The 25,063-nt window shown below is 39.6% G+C and overlaps 1 protein-coding gene across 1 annotated transcript; it reads left to right on the forward strand.

Moving 5' to 3' along the window:
• The first annotated feature begins 505 nt into the window (after positions 1-505).
• Positions 506-24,147, forward strand: LOC145459174 (CD109 antigen-like). Its single transcript, XM_080337807.1, has 32 exons — positions 506-596; positions 2,510-2,667; positions 2,868-2,899; positions 3,025-3,196; positions 3,374-3,570; positions 3,911-4,038; positions 4,107-4,227; positions 5,022-5,163; positions 5,969-6,063; positions 6,731-6,813; positions 7,098-7,218; positions 8,114-8,275; positions 9,089-9,298; positions 10,245-10,394; positions 10,914-11,015; positions 11,103-11,160; positions 12,441-12,505; positions 12,562-12,653; positions 13,904-14,021; positions 14,079-14,192; positions 15,340-15,558; positions 16,360-16,501; positions 17,374-17,569; positions 17,898-18,123; positions 18,686-18,766; positions 19,192-19,357; positions 20,410-20,624; positions 21,118-21,276; positions 21,661-21,839; positions 21,973-22,138; positions 22,517-22,622; positions 22,891-24,147. The coding sequence occupies exons 1-32, from the start codon at positions 529-531 to the stop codon at positions 23,052-23,054; spliced, it is 4,407 nt and encodes a 1,468-aa protein (XP_080193933.1). The 5' UTR covers positions 506-528; the 3' UTR covers positions 23,055-24,147.
• Positions 24,148-25,063: the final 916 nt, after the last annotated feature.

Consider the following 25,063-nt stretch of genomic DNA (forward strand, 5'->3'; position numbering starts at 1 on the left):
ACCATATAGCTACCCAAGGCCCACGCCACATCTGTTTGAGGAGATATGTGGTATCGTACTGAACTGGATATCGTACCCTGTTTCCCCAGAAATTTATTGATATCAATCTGGAATTCATACCCGAATCGGTACCACATTTTACTCCCCATAATATATGTATTGCCTATAGAAGGTGTAAAGACGCATATCATGGATTTTCTCCATGTATAGGCCTACTCTGGCCCTGGTAGCTCTGTGTTGTGACATGAGCTATATTGAATAATTGATTGTATGTTTGTCGATTACCGGCATTGATTGGTTTTGTTTTCCTTTCTATTTTCTTATAACTTGGCTTTATCCATCCAAATACAACCGTACATGTTTTAGGTTTGATTCATTCACTCACTCAAGTATAACCATATAATATTTTTCATTTGTTCATATATTTAAATATTTGTGTGTATGATGAAATTGAGAAATTACACTATCGTTCTATTCATCAATAAAACTTAAATAATTATTGTAGTAGTTACTGAACTACTTCGAAATATGTCAAGAAATCTTGCTGCTCTTCTGCTGCTGGGTGTTCTATGTAGTCTTGGATCTACACAAGAACCGTAAGTATCCTAGCCACTACCAACCGAGAATAAGCAAACTAGAAAGAGTAATTCGAAATCTATAACTCTACTCCGACATCACTTATTCAAAGCACCTGTTTGCAATTTACGTTTAAAATAATTTTGACGTTTCTTGGAAAGGTTAGATTGATTAGATTGTACTTGCATCTTGGAAAACTTTTACGATACTTCTCGACCTACTGTACTTTTATTGAGAATTTACCGTTTGTGGTCTCAAGTGAAGATGGAATTGGTGAAAATAAGACAATTGCTTCAGAAAGCCAACGTATTCGAACTATGCAGCTAAAAGATGTTTTAAATATGCCCCACAACACTCGTGAGATCTCTGTGGTGTCGAGGTTACTCGAATTCGTGCGCCATCGCTTTTTAACCGTTTGCGAAATTTTTAGATATCCCTGACCGGCCCTGCACAGTGCACCTATTACTATCAAGATGTACGGTCGAGTTTCGTGATAGTGATGTGTAACCGAAGCAAGAGCAATATGAGTTTATAACCCTATCAATAAACCCATTTTTTGCCAAATGCGTAATCAGTTGGAATTCGATGTTGGCGCGCTTTGTTACCAGTCTGTCCAGCGGCGATCAACTGTATTGTAATATAGAAAGTTCCCATGTAAACTAATCAAAGTAAATCAGAATATGCGCCGCTGAGAATCCGGTGTTGCATCAACATTAGACAATGTAATTCAACGCCGTACATGCGTCGTGTGAGTGACGAATTGAACTAAACGCACCATCAAGTTACATTGCGCATCAATTCGGGACTGGTGTATCAAGCAGATGATAATGAAAGTGAATGCGTATCCCATCAGTAATTCGTCTCAAACATACAGCACGATGGAGTTCTGCCATTGCATTGATTAGCCTGCATCGTAACAGTTGTTTCTTCATTTGCGGCTGCGTTCCTGCATGTTACTGCAAAGTCATGAATGCTCAGGAACGAATTGCAATTCACAGGCATAGACAATAACGCACTGTCCAATTTCGAACTCCAATGTAAAAGACTGGCACATAAATCACTCAAGGCATATTTTGATCACGGGAGTGTGACAAGTGGGTGGGTAATGGGTATGGGTGCAAATACAATTCAATTTAGAAAAGAAGTGCACTCTGCGTCAAAATCAACGTCTCTAACGAGATAGCGTCGCTTTGTCTGATTAATGATTACGGTACCGTACTGATTACCAGGTCTAGTTAGTGTTGAACATTTGTACATCTAAATGGGTCGTCAGTTTGATCTGATAGCATCAATACGTTCTACTAAACACATAGGCCTATTTATCATATTTTTTTATCTTGTGTGCGCACGCACCAATGCTTGACACCAATGAGACGGTAAATTAGAATTTGATTCTCATTAAACGAGTTTGTTAAAGAGTTGACATATTTAGATTCTTCTAAATGAGGATAGTCGGATGCAGGACTGAGCACTGATCGTATGCCGCAGTTATAACATGCTATATCGTATCGTAAAGAGCTCAAATCTTTGCAGTTCTATGTAGCGAAATGTTCATATGTGCTGTTTTGAACTCTTAATCATCATTGCTCGTATTTGTGACACCGGTAATTGCTTTATTGGTCGATTTAAGGAAACGGAGCTAATTTCCTGATATGCAGCTGCTTCAAATTATCAGAATCCGTTGAAATGCCTTTACCAATCCGAAACATTTTCTCGTTGACAAGTATTTTCTTCATTGCAATGAATAAGATGTAGGCTAAATACGTGAACAATGTAACAAATGCAGGAAACATGCTAAACAAGTACGCTGACTTGATCCAAATTATGTGACCTATTGAGATTTGTACGAGCTATTATAAGCTTAATGTATTGACAAAAAGTAGATAAAGCTGATTATATAGTTGTCATTCAATTTTGTTTCTACTTGTTACAGGACCTATGTCGTGACTTTTCCAAAGAATATTCGAGCTGGATTCCCAATTCAATTCGTTGCAGAACTTCTAAGAAATCCAAACCCTGTCACAATCACCGCATCTCTTAGCACTCCTGGAAAAGAAATTGATATTCAAACCAGAACAAGCTTAGTGGCAGGTAAATTTAACATTACTAAATTGTTGAATATTGAACTGTATCATTAGTAGGCTATGCAGGAAATAAAACCGTGTATTTATAGAAGCAAAAAAGGCTATGATATGTATTTTGTCACGTAAGGGTATTTGGGTTGTTTTTACAGCTCTGTGTAATGTTGATGTCTGATGGGGATTGTAAAAGTGTAATGATTATTTTTTCAGGTGAATCGAAGCTAGTGACATTCAGTGAACAGGTATTATTTTACAATCTTTCACGCAATTCTATCTTGAAAAATTTGCTTCCTAAAACTTCAACACTAAACCTATCTAATCTAATTGTGACTTTTTCTATTCAGTTGGTTTATTGCACCATTCTCAGATACCGATCGGATATGACGGGACTAATGACTTTGAATTGTCCATTGTCGGAGTGGATGTTGTAACCAATGAGACGGTCATCAGAAATTCCACTGATCAACTCATGTACGAACACAAATCTCTCTCGATATTCGTTCAAACTGATAAAGGAATATACAAACCATCTCAGACAAGTAAGAGTATATTTGTTATCAATCAGCAATCAAATTATGTGTGTTTCATTGTGCATTGACTTCCTGCCATGATGATGATGGATACTTCATAAACATATCACGAATAAGTAACACTAAGAGACATCATTGGTTCACACTTTGGCTGTAATGTGGTATGCCGGTATATTTTCTTCCTAGTTAAATTTCGAGCTGTTATCACGGATCCGAACCTTCTGCCGTATAACGGGACTGTCTTCTACAAGCTGTCCGATCCTGACGACAATATAATTTTACAAAAGAAGAACGCAGTCCTTGTGAATGGTATTGTTGGCTCTGAATTCACACTTGGACGTTACTCGACTCTTGGGACATGGAAAATTGCTTTTGAGTGTGAGGTAACCAGGCTGGAATGTCAGCACTACTAAATTCTCAATTTGTTTTTCGGAGCCAGTGCATTATTCATTGCTGTTTTCATTCACGTGGAACGTGTTGTTGGACAAATTGTTTCACGCATTTTCTATTTCGTCTGTCGCGCTAATCACGTCGTATACTCTTGGTACCATTATATTTTGTCATGGCTTGAGTATATTGTTACTGCTTTCTTTGTATGGCTTACCTACCTAATTGCTACTTTTACCAAGTCGAACTTCAATGATTTCTATGTCTGTGACTTATTGGCACACACTTTTTAGACCGTGATTATGTTGTTTCAATGCTATTTTTGTTGCTTTGCAGGGAAATAGCAAAGTCACAACAGTTACAGTGGACGAGTATGAACTTCCAAAATTTGAGGTGGATTTCAGCCCAAATCAGAAATTTTTGCACGCCGGATCTCAGGAATTGTCGGGAAAAATTTCGGCAAAGTAAACTTCTTTCACCCCTATTCTTGGTCTGCTTTGAGTAGCGGCTGATGATGGTCATCTGTATCCAGATTCACGTTTGGCGAACCTGTTAAAGGAGTTGCCTCGTTACGTCTGCAAGTTAGTTACTACGATTATAGTACGTCGTGGCCCTACCAGGAAAAGACGAATACTCTTGATCGGGAGTTTAGTGTGAGTTAATCCTGTTGTTACTTTTCTTAATTCACTACAGCGACACACACCTTTTTTCACTTCCAACTTTGATTTTATGTAAGAGATATGCAGAGTCAATATAGGTTTAACTTTGAATTTTTGATAGTATTCTATTCGCCATTCGTAGGACTATTAAAGATCAAAACTCTTGAAGCATTACCTGATTCACTCATGCGACCAGCACAGGTTTCAAGTAATAATTCCTGTCATGCTAGTGCTAGAAACTATAACCACTAGGCCTATTTGTGATCAATGAACCGCAAAAGACAGACCTTAAAGTTCTTCAGCGTTGTTTAACTCGTAGTTTTAGATGGATAGTTTCGTGAAAACATATTGTCAACTTTCAATATTGCAATCCTGATATATATATTACCAATGTTATGTATGTCAGTCATTTGGTGTGTAGCTTGGTTAAATCTGAAATTCATTAGACCTAAAAACGTGTGATGATATTTGGTGATGTGATTCTTGGTCTTTGAGTTCTTTTGAATTTACTACTAACTGCTGACGATTAACCTGATTAGTGTCAGCTGAAAATATTCGGGTTTATTTCAATATTAACATTTTATTGAAAAACGCTTGTCATGTGATTCCACGCATTTTGCTGTATGTATTTCAAAGCCATTTACGTGCTACCACCAGTTCTATTGGTTGTGAATTGATTCCTCGTAAAGGTTGTGAATCACTGTAGAAATGTATGACGCCATCGTTAGTTAACAACCGTGTACGCATTGGTGTTCTAATTTTGAAATCTCCAATATTATGCGTCTCAGGACTTCAACGGTGAAGCTGACTTCAATGTGCCGATAGATGAAATCAAGAGAAAGCTGGAATGGCATGCAGACCGTTACTATCCAACACAAATTAAGGTTATTGTGAAGGTTACGGACAAAAATTCTCAAATTGAACTAAATGGTGCGCTATATGTTTGATTTCCATACACTCATTTCTACAATATAGTACAGGCGTGCAGCACCCTGTAGCTTATCCTGCTATCAAGGGTGTAAGCCACAGCTTTTCGAAAGTGGAACACTATTACACAATATTTGACCAATACAATTACAACTTTACGGTGTAACAATTTCTACAATGGATCCCACAATTGAGAATAATTCATTAATATTAGTTATCATGTTGACAGGAATAGGTAATGTGCCTTGCTCATCCAGGATTATGCTGATTAATGCCAGGAGAATGTCTGATTAAAACTATTTTATCTAGAAAATAGCTTTAAACGTTTTGACGAATATTGTATAACAGCAATATGTGGGTATGCTTTCTACTACTTTCAGGACATATTTTTTCTGTACAAGTACAATCATGACATATTTTTATGACTACAAGCCCTGATTTCAGGTGTTAGCTTACACGTGTCTACAATTTCACTTGACACAACCCTGATGATAAAATTGTGATTAGCGATTCGTTATGTTGGGATGTTTGGTTCATTTTAATTGCACGGCTTTGCACACACCTAAAACATGTCGACCAACTATTACATGAGTAAAAATGGTGCGAATTTGCATTCACAAATAGCCACTGTTACTCAGGACCAAATTAAGTCTACATATGATGACAAATCAATGATGAAATCCATGCCACGCAATACTCATTTACAAAATTGTTTCGCATGTCAGTGTACCATGCTAAATTGTGTGACAAGCTCAATTAGCTCATATGTAGGTAGCACCAAGCGTAAAGCCCCATATTTTCTCTTCAGACACAAGTTACATGGATTTGGTCAAATATCCGTTGAAGACTGAGAAAATAAGTGGCCCGAGCACTGCTAAGCCTGGATTTGTCTATACTGCCTACGTATGTATTATTCCATAACTACGACTCTGTTATGGCAATGCGACATCAACGCTTGTGCATGAGCTTAAGTGTAGCTCAATGATCATGTAACAAATTACATACCGTTGTATACCATTTATCCGCGCCATAATCGGAACAGACATTCAATTGTGTACATGTATTTGACTAGTTTTAAACCTGAATGGCTAGTGATAGTTTGATTCAATTATGCAACAAAAGGCATATCGAAAACATCCTGAAAACTGAGGCTGTTCATTTTATTGTTGCTGGCTATCGGCTATTGGTCTGATTAGCAACATGAGTGTGACTGGATGCCAAGTTAATTACCTGATTAATCGCATGTTGTTGCTCGTTTGAGGCATGTGACGACCAGGGAATGACATAGTTCGCATCGTAGCTGTAAAAGGTGTTCTCACGACGCAGAGAACGTAGATCATTTTGATAAGGTGCTCTATAGTCTATATAATGGTACTGCCATTTGCCATAGCCCCTAGGCACTACAAATGAAATCTTATCCATATGTAATACTGTTGGACATGGGTTTAACATAACCTCCGTGGATACTTAGGCCTTCTCGGTATTGTAGCTTACCGAACTGTCTTTTGATGTTTGCTCATGTTCCACTACTGCATCTATATTATATCGGCGTTGAATAATTACCTTTTAGCTGAGGATCACCCAGCACGATGGAAGCGGAATCACGCAACAGCAAAGACAAGGAATTGATATGAGGATCAAGTATACCTATAGGTATCCGGTTTGGTCCGATATCTATTTTGTAGTTGAAAATCCCAATCAACCTCGATTACATTGAAAAGTAGATCTCACAGCTAGTCTACGATCTTGTGCACGTTATTTAATTCAGAGATAATAATAACAGTAACTGTGTTTTCTGTTCTGAAACGTGTTAATTATCGGCGGGGATCTCCCTTGTATCAAGGCACTCGCACATTTGGTCGATCTGGTAGTCTTGAAAATTGATAGTGGCCCTCAGACTTGTGTCTCATCCTCTGCGCAATGTCTCTGTTTCACAGCTACTATTCTCCATCATACCGAGCAGTGCAGGGATACATTGATGTTGATGTAGATGAAGACGGATACATTGTGATGTCGACAAGAGTTAACAATAGTAGATTCGACGACTTGAGCTTCTCAGTAAGTACGACCGACCGCCTATCTTCCCGTGCCCGGCGACGGGCGCGGCGGTGCGCCGGGAAGACGACCGAACTTGATCGTTTAGAGGAAGTAAAAGTCGTAACAAGGTTTCCGTAGGTGAACCTGCGGAAGGATCATTATCGTTGTGTTGGTGGGTGCGAGGCCCCGTTGCTTTTCGATCTGGCGCCGTGTCCGCGAGGACTCGGCGTCGCGGCGCCCCGCGCTTGGGCGCCGCTCGTCGTGAACGAGACCGTCGTGACAGAGAAGGGCGGGCGTTCGACGGCGGGCCGGGGACGGCCGCCGTCGGGGCCCGCCTTCCGAGAGGGACCGAGACCGAACGCCTCTAGGTCGGTTCCCTCGGCGGCGTCGGCCTCGAGCGAGCCGGCGCCGAAGGGGCTGCTAGGCCCCGCGAAAAACCGTGGTGAGCGAAGCGATGCGGAGTTGTCCTAAGATGCTTAGTCAGCTTTTCTCACTTCTACAACACTACGTTTTGGTGAAAAGTTTACTCAGCACTTGAAAGCAACATATTTTGACGCAGATGTAAAGCTAAGATTACCTATTAGAGAGATTAGACCAATAGAGCAATGAGGGCCCTTCATTAGTTAGACATAGGCTACTATTGCCTTCTTAGCTCTCCAACTATATTGGAAGCAGTACATACAAAAACGCAACTGAAATTGGACATTACAGTGAACCTTACAAACATAATCCTTTATTATTTGAAAAAATTGGCAAATGTATTACCCGAATTGATTTGTCTAAAAGATTTGTTAAATCTAAGCCATATTATATGTTCGGTGGTAGTTTGTTGGCCTCGTGAAATTTCAACAAACGTTTAAACTGAAATCAGGAGTGCTGGAGTTCTAAAATAAATGTGGCCTGCATGCGTTTTTAGAGTGATTCTGAAGAACAACAGCTGTATTGGAGTGTCAAACGTTACGATTCGCCGTCCAACACCTACATCCAGTTGTCGACAGCTGAAAATACGTTGAAGCCTGGTGAGAGGACTGAATTGGATGTTCTGTCGAGTCGGAGCAATGGGACATACTCTGTCATGGTATTGTTGTAATTTACTGCTCCGATTAGTGCCCAGCTGAGTTTAACATTGCGATATGCAGTCACAAAAGTGTTTGTATTGGCTTCTATACTTGCCCAGCTTGAACCCATTTTTCGATAGCACTTCTACTTCCCTTCTTATTAGATGTGTTTTAAATTAAATTTTCCATCTTTTGAAAAAAAAATTTGAGGCTGGTGTTTTGATGAATCAGAATTACTAGACCCAACTGATAGAATAGTGCTTGTAATTTGAAAGATATTTATTATATAGACTTCACGTCCAGCTGATTAATGAGCTAGCACTTCCGGTTGTACACTCGTACTTTCAGGGAACTGTTATTTCAACTTCTGTAGTTACATTTTTAGAGTGTACCACCATTCCTACATCAACCGTTTCTAAACCAAAACTAACAAATGTATTGTACAAGTATTCACATATGTTTCACAAGTGAATCTGCCATAAAAACTGTACACTGCAGTTGAAAATTCAACCTGTTTTCATTACCGTTAGTCATTTTTGTGGTAGTCGTAAATCTTGCAATTTTGAAGACTGCAATCAGCGACAGACTATTAAAGATATGCAACATCTCGTGTCGATCTACTTCAAACTTTGTCGGTAATTCTGGAATCTTTTGTCCTTTAATTGAAAAAGTTTTGGTATGCTTTGAAAACCAATTCTTTGCTTCTATTTGAGTTGAAATTTGTGGCACTGCATGGGCCAGTACTGGAGTACCCACAACGACTGCTTGACGACCTCCGCGCATATCAACGGCCATAGCTTTCATAATAATGAGCAGAGTTCTATTCTTTGCAGATGTTGTCGCGTGGAATCATCGTCAGGCAAGAATCCTACACTCCCGCTACCTATGAGTCTGACGAAGACGTGTTCAAGTTCCGATACCAGTTTACGGTGACAAGAGAAATGGCCCCGACAGTGGCTATTGTTTTCTCCTTCATGGCGGCCGAAGGAGAAATAGTAGCCGACAACATTGTGCTTAACGTTGAAAGCACGATGGCGAACACGGTAATTTCACTTTGAGATCAGTAGGTTTAAATGAATCAAGCTGGTTTCTCCTATTTTCTATCATTGTGGTAGTATATTCATAACAAATATACTTAAACCCGAAGCTTTTCTAGCTGACACTCTTCGGGGGCACTACATTGCATATATCCAATTGTGATGTCCTGGGAACGAATACAACACGAAGTACAGGCCTATAGCCCACACTACCCAATAGAGAAAATCTGTCGTCGTTATAGTTTTTAGCACAAGTAGAATTCTCAGCTAAATGCTTTCCGATGGCAGAGTTCATAGCCACTGCCTGATTGCGTTCTGGCAACCGTAGATCAGTTATGGTAGCATTTTTCTGTAAATCTAATGTGCACGATCGAATAACGCTTGGTACATGTTGTTTGATGCGTACCTACCTGCAAGGTTGTTCTTCCCATATACCGACAATCACAGTGGCACTTAAATTGATGAACTGTATTGGGTGGCCAATTCCAAAAGTGTAAATAATTCGAGCATTCTTCACTTTACTTCGATCCAATCTAATTTTTAATAAATAAAGTGAAAATAGAGTAAATTGTTTAATTAGGAAATTCTCACTATTTATATAGACTTGGAGGTACAAAACTTCAATATATAATTGAATATATATATACACATTGAAATTATGAGATATTTTCAGATCACACTGAAGGGAAGCAGGGAATTTAAAAGAACACAGTATATCAACATTAGCATCACCGAATTTATCGCCAATACATATAAGTAAATTTATAATAAAATTTGCCTTTATTCAATATAATTCAATTTCTATCTGCATTTGTTCATGATATTGAGTCATTAACTGAACAAAAGTAACCTCTAGTCTCCTTTTCAAGCCGTGTTCCATTTTTATGTTTAGTAGATTCGCTAAATGAATGGATGTCGATTTTACTCAAACTTTCTGTCTTCGCCACGACAGGTGTCTCTGTCACCAAACGTAAATCGTGCAGAAACGGGTGCTCCTATCTCAATCACCGTTCAAACCACTGCCGGATCTTCCATTGCTTTGCGGGCCATCGACAGGAGTGTGATTCTTCAGAAAGAGGGGAACGATATAACTAGTGAGAAGGTATTTACAGGAAATCATGTAACTGCTACACATGGGGAACTGCTAACGTTCAGAAACAGCATAGGGATCAAATAATATTAATCGGTAGATATTTTCAAACATATGTCATCGTTGCATGAGAATTATGGGCAGTTATAGTAGTTTGCAAAAATTGGGAATCCAAATTTCAAGTATTTTTCGATCAATGTTTATGTTTTTGACACTATTTCATTCATTATTTGAAAAGACTCTTGGAGGTACGAAACTTCAATATACAATTGAATAACGTATTCATATTGGAATGAACCCGAATACTTTCGGCTGGTAATTGTCAACAACTAGTATTGTAAAGGACATTGTGTATCAACAATCGTATTAGTAATATATTTAAATTAACCTGCTTGTTTTCGGCTGACATTCGTCAGGGGTAATCATTAGTAACTAGCAGAGAGTTGGAAAGACCATTGTATATCAACAATCGCGTTGGTGATATTCATTTCAATATGAGTATATCATTCAATTAATATGTTTTTACGATAGGTTCTGGAAGATATTAAGCAATACGGGATAGCTGCGACACAGTCATGCGCGTTCTGCTATTACTGGCGACCCGACGGTAGCAACGCAAAGCAAATTCTGAAGGTGAGAACATTTTTGGCCCCCCACATCTCAATGAAAATCTGCGAGAGTTTGCCTTTGTTCTTTTGACTTATGCAAACGTTACTTCAGGAGTCTGGATTCCTTGTATTCACTGATGCCGCTACGTTTCTGAGTCAAGAAATGATTGGTAAGTCTTCCCGTGCCATTATCATAATTATTTATTGTATTTAGGTAGGATCTCCTTAGGATCTGGACAACAAACTAGCATCTTGCTAATGGCCATAGAAAATAGATCAATTATATAAACTTAGATGTCAAACCTTGATCTACTCTCACACTGAAGTTACTGATAGCACTTCATGTCGCAAATATAACGCAAATTTTAGGCCATGGTGTCATAGGTATCCCTTGCGGTTTCAAATTATTGCTGCCAGCTGTCTTTTTCACATGCCAATAACCTACCGTGGCCATTCATTTGGATCAGCCTATCCCAACTTTATACTGTCCATTGTCCATCTTGCTGGCTTTAACGTATTCGGAATAGCTGTGTCCTGCTAGCACATCAGTTTGAATCTTTGCATGTTCACTTGGCAGAATGTTGCGCGAACGTGCGTTGATGGTAACGATGAACAAATTGTTGCACATGAAACCGTTCGTGTACGTTGAGTCTCAGTGAACTGTCATTCATGATTCAATAAATTGTCTCGTGAACGATGCTAGATACCAATTTAGATGGATTCCATCGCTTAAGATGTTTTTAGCAATTGAAGACGCCATAATAAAAAGGTAGCAAAGGGTCAAACGGACCTGGGCACTCCATCAATCAAACACTCACCTTTACCTCCAAATTTCAATATAGCAGAACATGTCAAAATGAGGCATGCACATTTGTAGAGTCCGGTGTTGCTGCAGGGTATATAGCCTATCATGGACTAAATTTATACCGGTATATATGAAATCTGATATTCTGGTAATCTCAAACGCTGGCTAGCATTTGTTCAGTCGAATATACTTTAATTTTTTTCTTGTACATCACTGGTTCCCAAATTGGTTGCCCGCACCCCCCGGGGGCGTTTGTGATCTCAAAGGGGCGCTAACTGCAAATCGGGTGATTAGGGGGCGTTAAGAGAAGGAGACGGTGAGAGCGAACGTCGTCCTGTAGACTAAGGCAAAGTGTTAGAGAATATCCGTGAATTAATAGCTCTCTTTACACCAAAGTGTACTACTACAACAACGAGGATGATGCAGCGATCAAAACAAAATGGGTGCTCGACAATGAGTGACTGTGCAATGAACCAAAAAAGTTTATGTCGGGAGTAGGAGGGCGTTAGGCGTGCATTCGAGACCTAGTTTGCGGGCCAGTGAGTCGTGTAAAAAAGTTTGCGAAACACTGTAGCAGACAGTCAGACAACCTTTCACCTATTCGGTTATGATTTCCACGAGCCAGCACCTTTTCTTTCGATTTAGATGACTATCCGGAGATTATGTTCAATGAAATCATGCCGATGGCCGACTCCGCCGGTGAAAGTGCCGTGAGTTTTGTCACAGACGCTACATGGGCACGAGTTTTGCAATGTGGTTATTCCAGATTTTCAACAAAGGCCTGATCACCGTACAAAGCGCTCCGAAAGTACGCAAAAACTTTCCGGAAACCTGGATTTGGGACGAAGCCGTCGCCGGGTAATTTTCACGTAGAGTTTGTACTGATAAGTTGATTAATATCTGTTTTTATATCGAGTGTTGACGTTTGAAATTCGCGATTCCAGCTTGTGGCTGCGAGCCGTATTCCTGCGGCATGACAATGTGATACCAACCAGCCTTGATTGTTTGCAAGAGTTATTGAATTCCTGATATGAGATTCTTCGAGCAATATCGCGCAATACCACACACAGAGCAGTTGTAGCATGAAAATATGTAGTCACCATTATTATTATGATTTTCGATGCAAGACACTACAAAAATTGTAGTACTCATAAAATTGAGTTAAACAGTCAGAAAGAATTGGTGAAGTCAACGAAACTTTCACTTTAGCCTACAATTATAGTAAGAAAATGGAAATCATGTTAATACGATACATGCACAGTAGGGGTCTTCGAAAATGACTTTTTTTCTCAAATCGTACTGGCTACTGGTTCGATTCCAATCAGTAGCCGCATTGCTACAGGAGAAGAAAGTTTCTATTTATTGTATATAAATAAATAACAAAAAATTTGATAATTTTCTGTTCACCCCATGAAAGTGTTAGGTTGTTCATAGAAACGATGTTCACCAAATTTGGTTCAATTCCAACCAGTGGAAGCGGAGTTGTTGCCGTCGAAAAAGTTGGATTATGAATAAAATAGTATTTACGGTGACCAATTCATTAATTATTTTATATAGTGGTGCCCACCGTAAATACTATTTTATTCAAATCCAAATTTTTTGACTGCAATAACTCCGCTTCCACTGGTTGGAATTGAACCAAATTTGGTGAACATCGTTTCTATACACAACCTAACACTTTCATGGGGTGAACAGAAAATTTTCCAATTTTTTGTGTATTTTTATATAGTGAATAGAAACTTTCTTCTCCTTTAGCAATGCGGCTACTGGTTGGAATCGAACCAAATTTGGTGTGTAGGCTTAAATTAAGTAACCTAACAATTTTATCACGTAGCCAGAACGATTTGAGACAAAAGGTCATTTTTGAAGACCCTTAATGCACAGTAGCACATTTCAAATATTGGCTTGGGATGAAAAGGTGTTTATCAATAGGGGGTACAGGTGAAATCACTTTGTCAAAACCGGTCTGTCACTCTGAATACATGCATAGTATTCATTCAATAGAAACTGCTTGTGTTAAAACTTGTAGGTGAATATTCAATCACTATACGCAAGGAATTTCAGCGTCCCGCTACTGCATGTATCTGTAACGGTATGCTACATTGTAGAAGCGATGGGAAGAAGACGTATTCGCTAATGCTCCCAGACACAACAACTACGTGGGAGATAAGCGCTTTTGTAGTGTCGCATAGCGCCGGCCTTGGCGTGCTTGATCCTGACGTGCAGGTACCTAGTTTTTAAAATTTATATGAAATCTTGAAAGATACATTGTGCATTGGTCAGATCGTTGCCACTCGGGATTTCTTCATATCGCTGACGCTGCCGCCGACAATGGTCAGCATGGAAGTGCTGAGTATGCGGGCCACCGTGTATAACTTTTTGTCTACGGATTTGGAGGTGATATTTGAATGTTTTTACATTTTACTAGTAGTAAAGGTCGTTTTATAACTAAATTATATCAAGTTACCATAATACAGAAACTGTTTCACGTGGCTATTATAGGAAAAATAGAATTACTTAATGCATATATAACAGTCATTGGATATTACTGAATTTGTCCATCATGTGAACAGAAGCGTACTACTAGCTGGTGTTTCACTCATCAGGGCCCAGTACAATTTACAAATAATCTTAAGGTTGTGCCAAATCACAATGTCTACAACAGTAGTATATATCTTGGTAGTTAACTTGGTAATAATAAATAACACGAAGTCAGTGGAATATCTTAAAACATGACAGGAAATGAAATACATAGGTAACACCTCTCAGATTCACACATTCGTGACTCAGTCAGTTGTTCCGCCAAATATCTTACATTTCCTAATTGTCGGTTTCTGATTGGACGTGACAAAGTTTGACCAAAAATGTTAGTAGGAATAGAAGCAACGCCCTAAATTTCTACTTGAATAGAAGCGGAAGTAGCAATTTGCAAGGCGCGCCAAATGTACTTCAATTAGAACTAGAAAATAATGTGAAAACAACTTGAGTGAGGAAGTAGTTTGGGTGAATAAAAGCATTACGAAAATGTACAATTCTGGGAAAGATATTCAGTTGCCCAAGCTCATTGGCAGTTTCACATGCTTTGCGTGAGAATTTCAATCGTAACACTGATGTGAACTCGTCAGAAATCTATTTGTACTGTTCAAAATCAAGAAATAACAGCCCCTAGTTTTAATAGAACACCCGCATCACGCTTGTAGAAAATTCACCTTGAAGCTTGAGCGATATCTTTGCCTCGATTAGTCGAAATTTCACACCAGTGACATTGTATTTCGTGATGCGACTGTTGATGTACAATGTTCTTTCCAATTCTCCACTAGTTACTGACGATTACCCCTGATGAGTGTCTGCCCAGAATATTCGGGTGTATTTCAATATGAATAAATCGTGCAATTAAGATCATCTATGTAGTTTTGCCAAAGAAACTGTTCAAGTAAAAGTGGAAGAAGTCTAAAAGTGCCTCGCTGCAATCCACATTTGGTTTTGAGTTTTCCAAACAGTGCCGTATGTAAAATACTGATATAGAAGATCTCTTTCCACGCAGGCCGTGCTTAAGTTGGAAGATAGCGAGTGGTATGAAATACTCATGAACGGAAACGACACCAGCGTCGAAGGCCCCGACCGCGCCATCACGGTTCCCAGCCAGGACGGGAAAACAGAGATCTTCACCATCAGATTTTTGAAACCCGGGACAGCCATTATCAAATTGACGGCTATTTCGGAGCTTGCAACGGATGCAATCGAAAGAACCCTGCCCGTCAAGGTACCCAAATACTGAAAATATTGAGTGTGCTAGTCAGTATGAGTGTATATATAAGTGGTTCTCAACCTCGTTAGCTTCGAGACTGGTAACTGAATAGTCTCTTCTAGGAGGCACATAATTTCAGTATACAAATGAATAACATATTTATGTTAAAATATATTGAATATTGTTATTCAATTTGCACTGGTAACGTTTCAAAATAAGTTTTGCGGACAAGTGAACCTTCAAAAATCAATATCAACCTAAAATGTAATTACGGCAAATTATATTCAACTCGAAAGCAAATATTGGAAACTTGGATTAAATAAGAAATTTGGCGCTGCCTTCTCATGTTACATGTGGTTGTATTGAATTTTACTCAAAAGCGAAGTCCTGTTAGAAACAGCTAACTTGAATTTGATTGTTCACTCTTTGTAAACTTCTATTATACCACTAAATTGTACCATCGAAATGTAACTGGTCCGAAATAAGTTGTAGACTACCTTTAAATAGTTTCGTACAACACTTGCTGCATTGTGGGGTACGCTGAGTCCAAATTAGACCACGAACTCTATATTATAACACTATGCAGATTTCTAAAACGATGTAAGACATGATGTTTATTTTCTCTAATCAAACGACAAGCATCCAAGTTCTTGCATTTTGCAATTGAGATTTAAAAGTGTAAGGTAATTGGCGATCCGGCAGGAAAGCTGCCATGGTTCTGCGGTTGAGAACCACTGCTGTTGGTGTATTTATTTTGTTCTTCCGTGTTGGAAATATTTGTAAAGGTTGTTAAAACTGCGCTCATTTTCTCTATAGCCTGCTGGTATTCAGAGGGACTTATCGCAAAGTGCTGTTATCGAAAGAAGTGTCAACGACACGACTATCGTCACGACATTCGACGTGGAAATCCCTCCTGGTATTGTCGAAGGTTCCGTTTACGGGAAGTTATCGATTTCCGGTGAGATATTCCTACGTATTCACTTGACATCGGTCCATAAATATTGAGCAATTAAAACCGATGAAAAAATGTGAACTTCAAACAAAATGTTCATGGAGTAGCCAGAACAATCATTTTGAAAGTAAAAATTGCTTAATGTACACACGGACAATGGCTGTGTATTGAAAGGAAATAGGTTACGAACAGCTCGAACTCTTGTGTTGGAACGGACTGATCATAAATATGATCATCCATATGCATTTTGAATGATACTGTTCGTAGATTCATAGATTGGCTAGTTGCTACATTGTCTGCTTGTACGCTAGATGCATGTCATGTGAATTTCAATTGTTTGCGTATTCTATAGGGCGGAAAATTTCTTGTATTCCATTCTTATATTCACCACAAATTATATCTTGTGTATAAATATCATAACATGAATAACAACTGTAATCCCAACTGGCAACTTGGGTCGATATTCATTGGCTTGTTCACTGATATCATCACTCCTACAACTGTTCAAGATGAGGGTCTTCAGTACTGTTGGATTGATTTACGAGGACCGTAGGAGTTCACTTCTCAATCTAATGCTGAAAAGTCCTGTTTTCACTTCTGCAATAAACACCTGTTGGATTTGAAGTAGCCTACTAGCTTCCTACTCGAATTTTATAGTGAATAAAGGCAGTTTACATTCGGTATTCTTATCAAATCTCTGCCACCAATTTGAAGTTTTAGTCGAAATATGTCGCGTATTGATATGCGCAGGAAATGCTGGCACTATCGATACAGAATTTTGATATCGGTAGCGCTCTTGACACTAGGAGAGATCCACACAACTCCGATTTTGCACTCTTCGTGTTATAATAATGCTATTTTCGCTCGCTACTTTCTAGGCAGTGTGATGGGAAATTCGTGGAACAACCTGGGAAACTTGCTGAAATTGCCGACCGGTTGCGGCGAACAGACCATGCTCAGTTTCGCCCCGGACGTCTTCATCAGCCTCTACTTACAGAAGGTGGGCCTGCTGGAAGGCGAGGTGGAAGTGAAGTCGACACGTCACATCAACGCTGGATACCAGAATGAATTAAGGTTGAGCTATTCGCATAAGTGATGTTACTAGTGATTTTCATTTCATTCAGTTCAGCCATCATCAATGGCTACGTGTCGTTTACAAGGACAGATGTTATCAAGGATGTTATGGTTTTACGGTTGTACTTTAAACATGGACCCCTTGTGACTAGTCGGCAGATTCTCAAGGTTTAAAACACACGGCTCTAACCACCGAGCAGTGGAGACTGTATGAAATGTTTTCAATATTTTGGGGTTTTCACTGCGAATTTTATATTTTTTTGCCTATTATCAAGATTGACACAATATAACGCTGTGAATTTTATCATACGATGGATTTTATTGACAGGTACCAACGCGACGACGGTTCGTTCAGCGCTTTCGGGATGAGCGATTCCAAAGGCAGCACATGGCTCACTGCTTTCGTCGTGAAGAGCTTTATAGCCGCGAGAGCATTAAATAGCGACTTTGCGCACGAGGAAAAGATCGACCCCGCCGTCGAGTTCTTGCTGAGCACCCAGCAGAAGGACGGCAGTTTTCGTGAAAGCGGGCCCGTCAGGCATAAAGATATGCAGGTACTGAATAAGGCTCCGCTGTTGACATTGATGATTTGTCGTTCGGGTAATGGCCAGAGGCCACAAGCATAAAGTCATGGATTCAAAAATAGCAGAGGTAGTCAGTAGTGAATTACTTGCACTTTTTAGGAGAACTCGCATATATTTTGCATACTTGCATACCAAGGTTTGCTATGACTCGACTCAGACTTGGTTCACAATTTCTTGCTGAGTTGACTCGACCAAGTTGTATGAATCGACACGTTCTATACAACTTGATTCAAGTGTATCATGTATCAGGAAACTCGAAGAATAAGCCTAGAAATTGTCTTTATTTTGTTTGAATTGACATGTGAAAAATGAGCAGAATGAGTATAATATGGGTCGTAAGGTCTATGATATCACCCAAGAGTTTCACAGGGTTGTTGAACCTGACTTGAGCTTGTTAATGAACAGCGGACACTATGACTTGAACTCGAACTCGAGCCTCAACGCAATGATTCGTACTCGCCCCGTTGATTGGTGACTTGAACTCGGGACTTGACTCGGTGGTGAATTGAAAATGTCTCGTCTCATTTTCCAGGGCGGTGTTAGCAGCGCTGAGACCATGACTGCTTACGTGCTGATAGCTCTGACGGAAGGCGGATATAAAACTGGAGAGGAAGTATGTTACTACATGTTCATAACGTTTGTTAAAGATGTTTTCGATCGATGTGTGTGTAATTTGCTGTGTATGACATGGTTTTATCATTTTTGTAGTACTTGCTGTTGTTTGAAATTAATTTTATTGCCTTGAAATAAATTAGAATTCGCCACGTTTCGAAATGCTTTCCATACTGTCCTCCGGTCAATACCAGCAGTGGCCGGATTCAGCCGGTATGCATAGGTTATATCTAAACCATCTCTTGAAATTTTATGACATGAGCGAACCTGGTTACTGTCACAGACTTTTTGTTACAGAACATGAAAGATTTTACATTTGTGACAAACAATATTATCTGACCACTGAATATAAGTCTTCTGTGTTGTCTGTCAGTACTCAGTTATATTGACTCTAAAGGCGTCTGGGTTATTTTGTGGTATTTTCAGAATGTTGCGAACGCCATTGACAATGCGAGACGCTATCTAGAATCGAAGCTTGGCGTCATTGACGAAGTTTATGCCGCGTCAGTGATTGCGTATGCCCTTGTCCTCTCTGGAAGCAGCGTCGCTGCTGAAGTCGTCACCAAATTGGAAGACTCCGCCAAAACAGCTGGTCAGTTTTGACTGCAAATTATTACTGTGTTATGCGTAACAGTGTTACAATGTAATCTCCACCACACCGGCAAAGGTCACCAGCAGGGTAGCAATTTATATACTTTCAAAGCCAAAATGGTAAAACTTGGCGATATTTTAGGGTGCGAAGTATGCTACATTACCACCAAACCATATTTTGCTGGGAATATAAATAGAATTTACGGCCAAATTGTATGGGTTACAGATTATGCACGGAATGATGCCAAACAACTTCGTAACCGTCAGTTGGTGTTGATAGTTAGGCAATGTCTTGGGTAACTTCAGCAATAAGATTAAAAAATCACAATTCCCTTTATGCTGTCACTGAAAGGCTTTAGTAATTGAGGTCGACCGATATTGATTTTTGCAGGCCGATACCGATATATCGGCTCACCCACAAGGCCGATACCGATATCATATGCCGATATTAATATGGAAGGAGCAGAGAACAATTTCACCAAAAATATTATATATTAGGCAAGATGGCACTTGTACATGCCACAGAAGCTGAACAATAAACGAGAAAACTGAAATTGAAAAGAATTGTTGCTTAATTGTGCGCATTCGATGAAATTTGGGATAACCCAAAAAGCAAAATATGATACAGAATTGCAGATCAGCCCAGAAAAGGTAGATTGTAATGCAGGAACATTAGTTTCTCCGCTTGCTCACCCAGCTAAACTCGTCCTGCAAGGGTAACTCTGTCATATATCGCCCTTTGCGTCGTCGATTTCTTGAGATTGAGAACACGGAGCATTGAATTTTCGAAATTTTTGAATTTTTTTTTAATATAAAATATCGGGCCGATATCGATAATCGGGAAAGCTCTAAATATCGGCCTCGATAATCGGCCATGTCAATAATCGGTCGACCTCTAATAGTAATTCGTCTCTATTTAAATTCAATTTTGCCGTGTGTTAGCCGCAAAAGCTCGACTTGCCTTGACAACCCTAAATATTGTTTTCGTGAGCTGATGATACTCTTTACTAGCCTACCCAATAAATATTTTCACCCATTACATTTTACACCAAGGTAACATGAGATACTGGGCTGACGAATCGAAAGTATGCCAAGGAGAATCAGAGCCCGGCTATTGCTACGAGACAGATGCCTCGGCATCAGACATAGAAATGACGTCCTACGCTCTGCTGGCTCTCATTGGTATCGGTAAACAGGACCAGGCTAAGCCCGTCGTCAGATGGATTATCAAGCAACGAAGCAGTTTGGGAGGATACCGGTCTACGCAGGTGTGTGATCTGTAATTTTTCATTTTTTTTTCTATAATTTAGTGGTTCTCGAACATTTTAAGTGGCACTCGAAGAATTTGTAACATATTCATATCGAAATAAACCTGAATATTTTCGGCTGATACTCGTCAGGGGTACTCGTCAGCAAGTAGGAATGATTTCGCCAGTCTTATCACCAAATACGACGCCACCGGTATAATATGCGAAGCAGACAGTTACCTACTTAAATTCACGATGTAAAATTACCTCAGCTGTGCAACAATTTCGCTTTGGTATTATTTCTTCAGCAGATTCAGCTGCATCTATCACAGTAACTAGTGTTTTCTTGCTGTTCATTGGTGGTGTTGGGGTATAGTAATGAGCCAATAACTTTTATATGCTGGTTGATTTGGGCAAAATGAGTCATTCATGGGTGTGGCGGTAAGCAAATTAGCGGTACGAGATCGGCAAAAGTTTATGAAACGCGTCCTTACAATTATTTGATACTTTGCAGGACACGGTGATGGCAATTCAAGCCTTGTCCGTATTTGCTGGATTGTATTCCAACAGGCCGGGAGATCTTACTGTTAAAGTCATGCATTCGGCTGAGGCGGGTCTCAACGCTACCCTGTCCGTTACGAAAGAGAATGCGATCGTGCTGCAATCTGTGGAGGTTGGACACGTACACGATTGATTTTTTGATGTCCGGCAGTTCCCTTATTGGTCTGTTTTTCGTGACACCTGGTTTTCAGTTGATTCCAAATCGTTGAATATTTGTAATAGGGCTCCAATTCAAGTCTACCTTTAATCGCTACTGAATTATGGCTTTGGCCCTAGTAAGTGTAAGTAAGTGTTTTCAGCTTAGTTTTGCGTTGAAAAATGTAGAAAATGGAAATGGTCTAAAATCATGTCAACATTATTGAGTGATGCCAAGTAGGCAAAAGTTCTTAAAAAAAAAGAATTTTTGCTGTGTGACGCAGCCTTCTGGGTTATGATGTTGACGTTCACACAATTTTGAAAGGAAACTGAACGCACTGTCGAAGATTTCATTTTTCAGCTGCCTCCGCGCGCTGGCGTGGTCACCGTGGAAAGTGACGGAGAGGGCTTGGCCGACGTGCAAGTATCCTACAGATATAATCTGCCCAGGGCAGACCCAGCCAACGAGCCGTTTGTGGTCGATCCCGAAATTTCGGCAGTCGACGGATTTGATAAAGTCAAACTGAAAATATGTTCGAGGTAGGACACCGCGGTCTTTGTATTTTTGTTTGAGACATTATTGTACATCATGTATAATATAATATAATTAGCTCTGGCCTCTGATTTAAGCTGATCAGTAATGTAATGTAATACCGATGTTCTATTCAATCAGGATAAACAAAGAGGCAAAGAAGCCAATTGCCAAAACTGGAATGTTTGTAGTCGCTGTCACTTTACCGAGCGGATATTCGGTAAACAATAAAGATGCTTCCGATCAAAATAAGAATGCCAAGATGGTGGAACTTGTCGGTGACGAGATCACGGGATATTTTGATGAGGTAAGATTCATAGCTTACTCTCGTATATATTCGACCGACAAGATAGACTAGTGGTGAAGCGTCGCGCATCTTGATCGGTGAAACTGGCATATGTGGCTTCCCCACTTAGCTCTCAGCATTTCCTAAATGTAAGTTGTAGCTTTCTAATATTTCGTGTGGTGTAATAGACCAATAAGCGAGATTTGAAGGCTTCCATAATGGAAAATACTCTCGAAACTATAATTTCCGTTGATAAATTAACTCTCAGTGGCATAGAGCATATTGTTTCAGTACTCGAAAAAAATCACGTCTCCCTTACTCATTGGAATTGATACTCGATTCAGATTTGATCGCTCAAATCATTGTGCCCGACCCCATAAAACTGTCCTTCTTTTCCAGCTTTCTGAAAACGAAGACTTGTGCTTTGAATTCTACATGGAACGATTCATGAAAGTCGGCGAAATCCAGCCACAAATGATTCGCGCCTTAGATTATTACCAGCCAGGTAGGCTACTATCCAGTATCCACATATATTAACAATACAGTCAGCATTTTGGTAACGTTTTGTTATCTTCTATATTGTGTATTGATGGTACTGTTGCTCTTTGTTGCTATCAAACTCGATAATGAGCCCTGCTGATTTCACAAATTAGATTAAAATTAAATTACTGCCATTTCGCTTTAATTTGTCTCATTCGACTATTAGTATTATCTAGTCTGAACTGTACTATGAATGTAACTACTATTGACCATCGGTTTGTGGATATTTTTAGAGCTCACATCGGTCAGGATGTACGCGCCACCTGGTTCGGAGAATTTATGTAAGACGTTCGGGAGCGATTTCCACGGTTGTCCTGATGGCGGGGCTACGGCTGCGGCAGCCTCGATAATAACAATGTCAATCCTTACCACGTTTGTTACCTACCTGTGTCACTGAATGCGGAAGAGCTTTGTGAATACACAACTCTTGCTTATTTTTTACCTTGTGCTTTATTGTGTATAATGTTTCAATCCTTATAATCCCATTCTATCTCGCACTTTGTATTTAGTACATCTGCTTGTACGTGTTTTTAAAATGCTATCGTATAATGTTGCAGTCATTTTTATATTGTCTCTATAGGACAGTGTGAGTGACTAAAGTTTCTGTATAAAGTGTTGTATTAGAAAATTTGCAATTGCATATATATCTCGTCGTTGCTTGCAATTAATACTTCAATGATGTGATGTCTTCATGTGTTTATTCACTCACACGCCTTGTATTGTGAGCTAACAGCAACCTTCGAATAAATTGATGAAGTACGTTGTTTGGTGTTGCTCTTGAAATTGATGTCATGGAGCACCCATGCCCAGCCGATTTGGATTTTCTCTCTTTTTGCATCATGAATTAATTGATGGAATCATGTCTCGGTAACTTGCTTATACAACTGTCATTTGTGTCACTAGGTGTGACTGAAACGTGTTTGGCTGTCAGAGCGTCACAGAGTGAAATAAAGAGTTATACAGCCCTGAATGTACCCAGCAATCCTAACGATTTTGTTTATCTGACATCATTCTGCCTGCCGCATTACCGTGCCAGATGTATGAATACGCAATCGTACAAGTTGAAACATTATCCTTGATGCCTCGAAATCTGCACATATTTGTAACACTGTATTTGCAAGTGGCTTTTGTGTTATTGCTTAATTTTGAAATATTCACTCTGGCCTTATAATTTTGCTGGGAGTTAATTACATTTCTATATGCTCACATCGTTATAGCCGCCGTGCACGATCTGCGGAGTCAATAAGTATCGCTGCATCTGGTATTATATTTTTCGTTGCAACTCCGTTCAATAAAACTGTCTGTGGACAAATAGTTGACGACCTCTCTCACGTCGTCTCCATCCTTGAACCCAAATTCTGGTACAAGATCAGAAGGTTTTATATTTCTTGCTGCCGCCTTATTATAACATGCATTTTATTTTGTACACAAGATGATATGTAATGGTTTCATTGCGATGAGACGTTATATTATATCTTCCTTACAAATGACTGTATGTATTCATAGTTTGGTTTTACACAGGAGCGTGAGACCCGTGGATCGCACGGTATCTTTGAAATGGTGTGTATATGTTATCACCTTAGCCCTGAGTTCAGTTTATTAAGAATTTTCATCGACTCAAAACACCACAAGACTTCGATATAATGAAAAGATAGGAGGGCGTCGAAACGACTTGAAGTAGTCTTCAAAATCAGACACCCACCCGGGCCTATAGGCACGGCATGCACACTAGGGTTGTTCAGATTTGAAATTTTTTGGGGGGATCTTGTTTCGCGTAATTCCAAATGATAGTTTAATACATAAAAGCACTTTTACAAGCGATTTTGGTCACCTTCATCGCCAGTGGCGGCTCGTCCTATAGGGCAACTGGGGCATTGCCCCACCTAAAATTCTGTTCAATAACAATTCTTCACCATTTATAGACGCACACCTATCTATATAAACCGAAATCACAGCGAAAATCGTATACTTCTTGTCCTTTCGCTTGTAAATGCCCATATATAGCGAAGTCTCTGCGAAAATCGAATTCTCTTCTGTGTTTTCGCTTTGCGAATGCCTAGCCGGGGCTTGCCCCGGTAGCGCTCATAACAAGCTTTCACTGTCTATTCTCTCAAAGCCGCGCACAATAAAGAAACGGTGATTTACTCTCTCCTATTCATAAAATTACCGAGCAACCGGGGCACGATAGCTCTGTGCCCTTAAGGTGTGATGTAACAATCGTATCTATAGCTGAACTCTGTTACCGTCATCTGCGTTTAGTCGACCTTTGCTGGTATAGGTCGATTTTAATGGGGTTTCACACCATGAAAACTCTTGAAACTTGTTCTGTCATGTCGTGATGGTGGTATTTAACACTGCCCCAAGTTTCAGGGTTTCTACTTAAAGTTTAGGGTAGTAATTCCGTTT

The sequence above is a fragment of the Botryllus schlosseri genome, chromosome 16 (genome assembly GCF_051294905.1).
Source record: "Botryllus schlosseri isolate E-star chromosome 16, Bs_hap1, whole genome shotgun sequence".
NCBI classification, from domain to species: Eukaryota; Metazoa; Chordata; class Ascidiacea; order Stolidobranchia; family Styelidae; genus Botryllus; species Botryllus schlosseri.

Bases quoted from the DNA above. Each gene is read 5' to 3' on its own strand.
- LOC145459174 (XM_080337807.1), top strand. From the start codon at position 529: ATGTCAAGAAATCTTGCTGCTCTTCTGCTGCTGGGTGTTCTATGTAGT. The intron at 10,395-10,913 runs GTATTTACAGGA...TTTTTACGATAG, and splicing joins ACGATATAACTAGTGAGAAG to GTTCTGGAAGATATTAAGCA. The intron at 22,623-22,890 runs GTAGGCTACTAT...GGATATTTTTAG, and splicing joins CTTAGATTATTACCAGCCAG to AGCTCACATCGGTCAGGATG.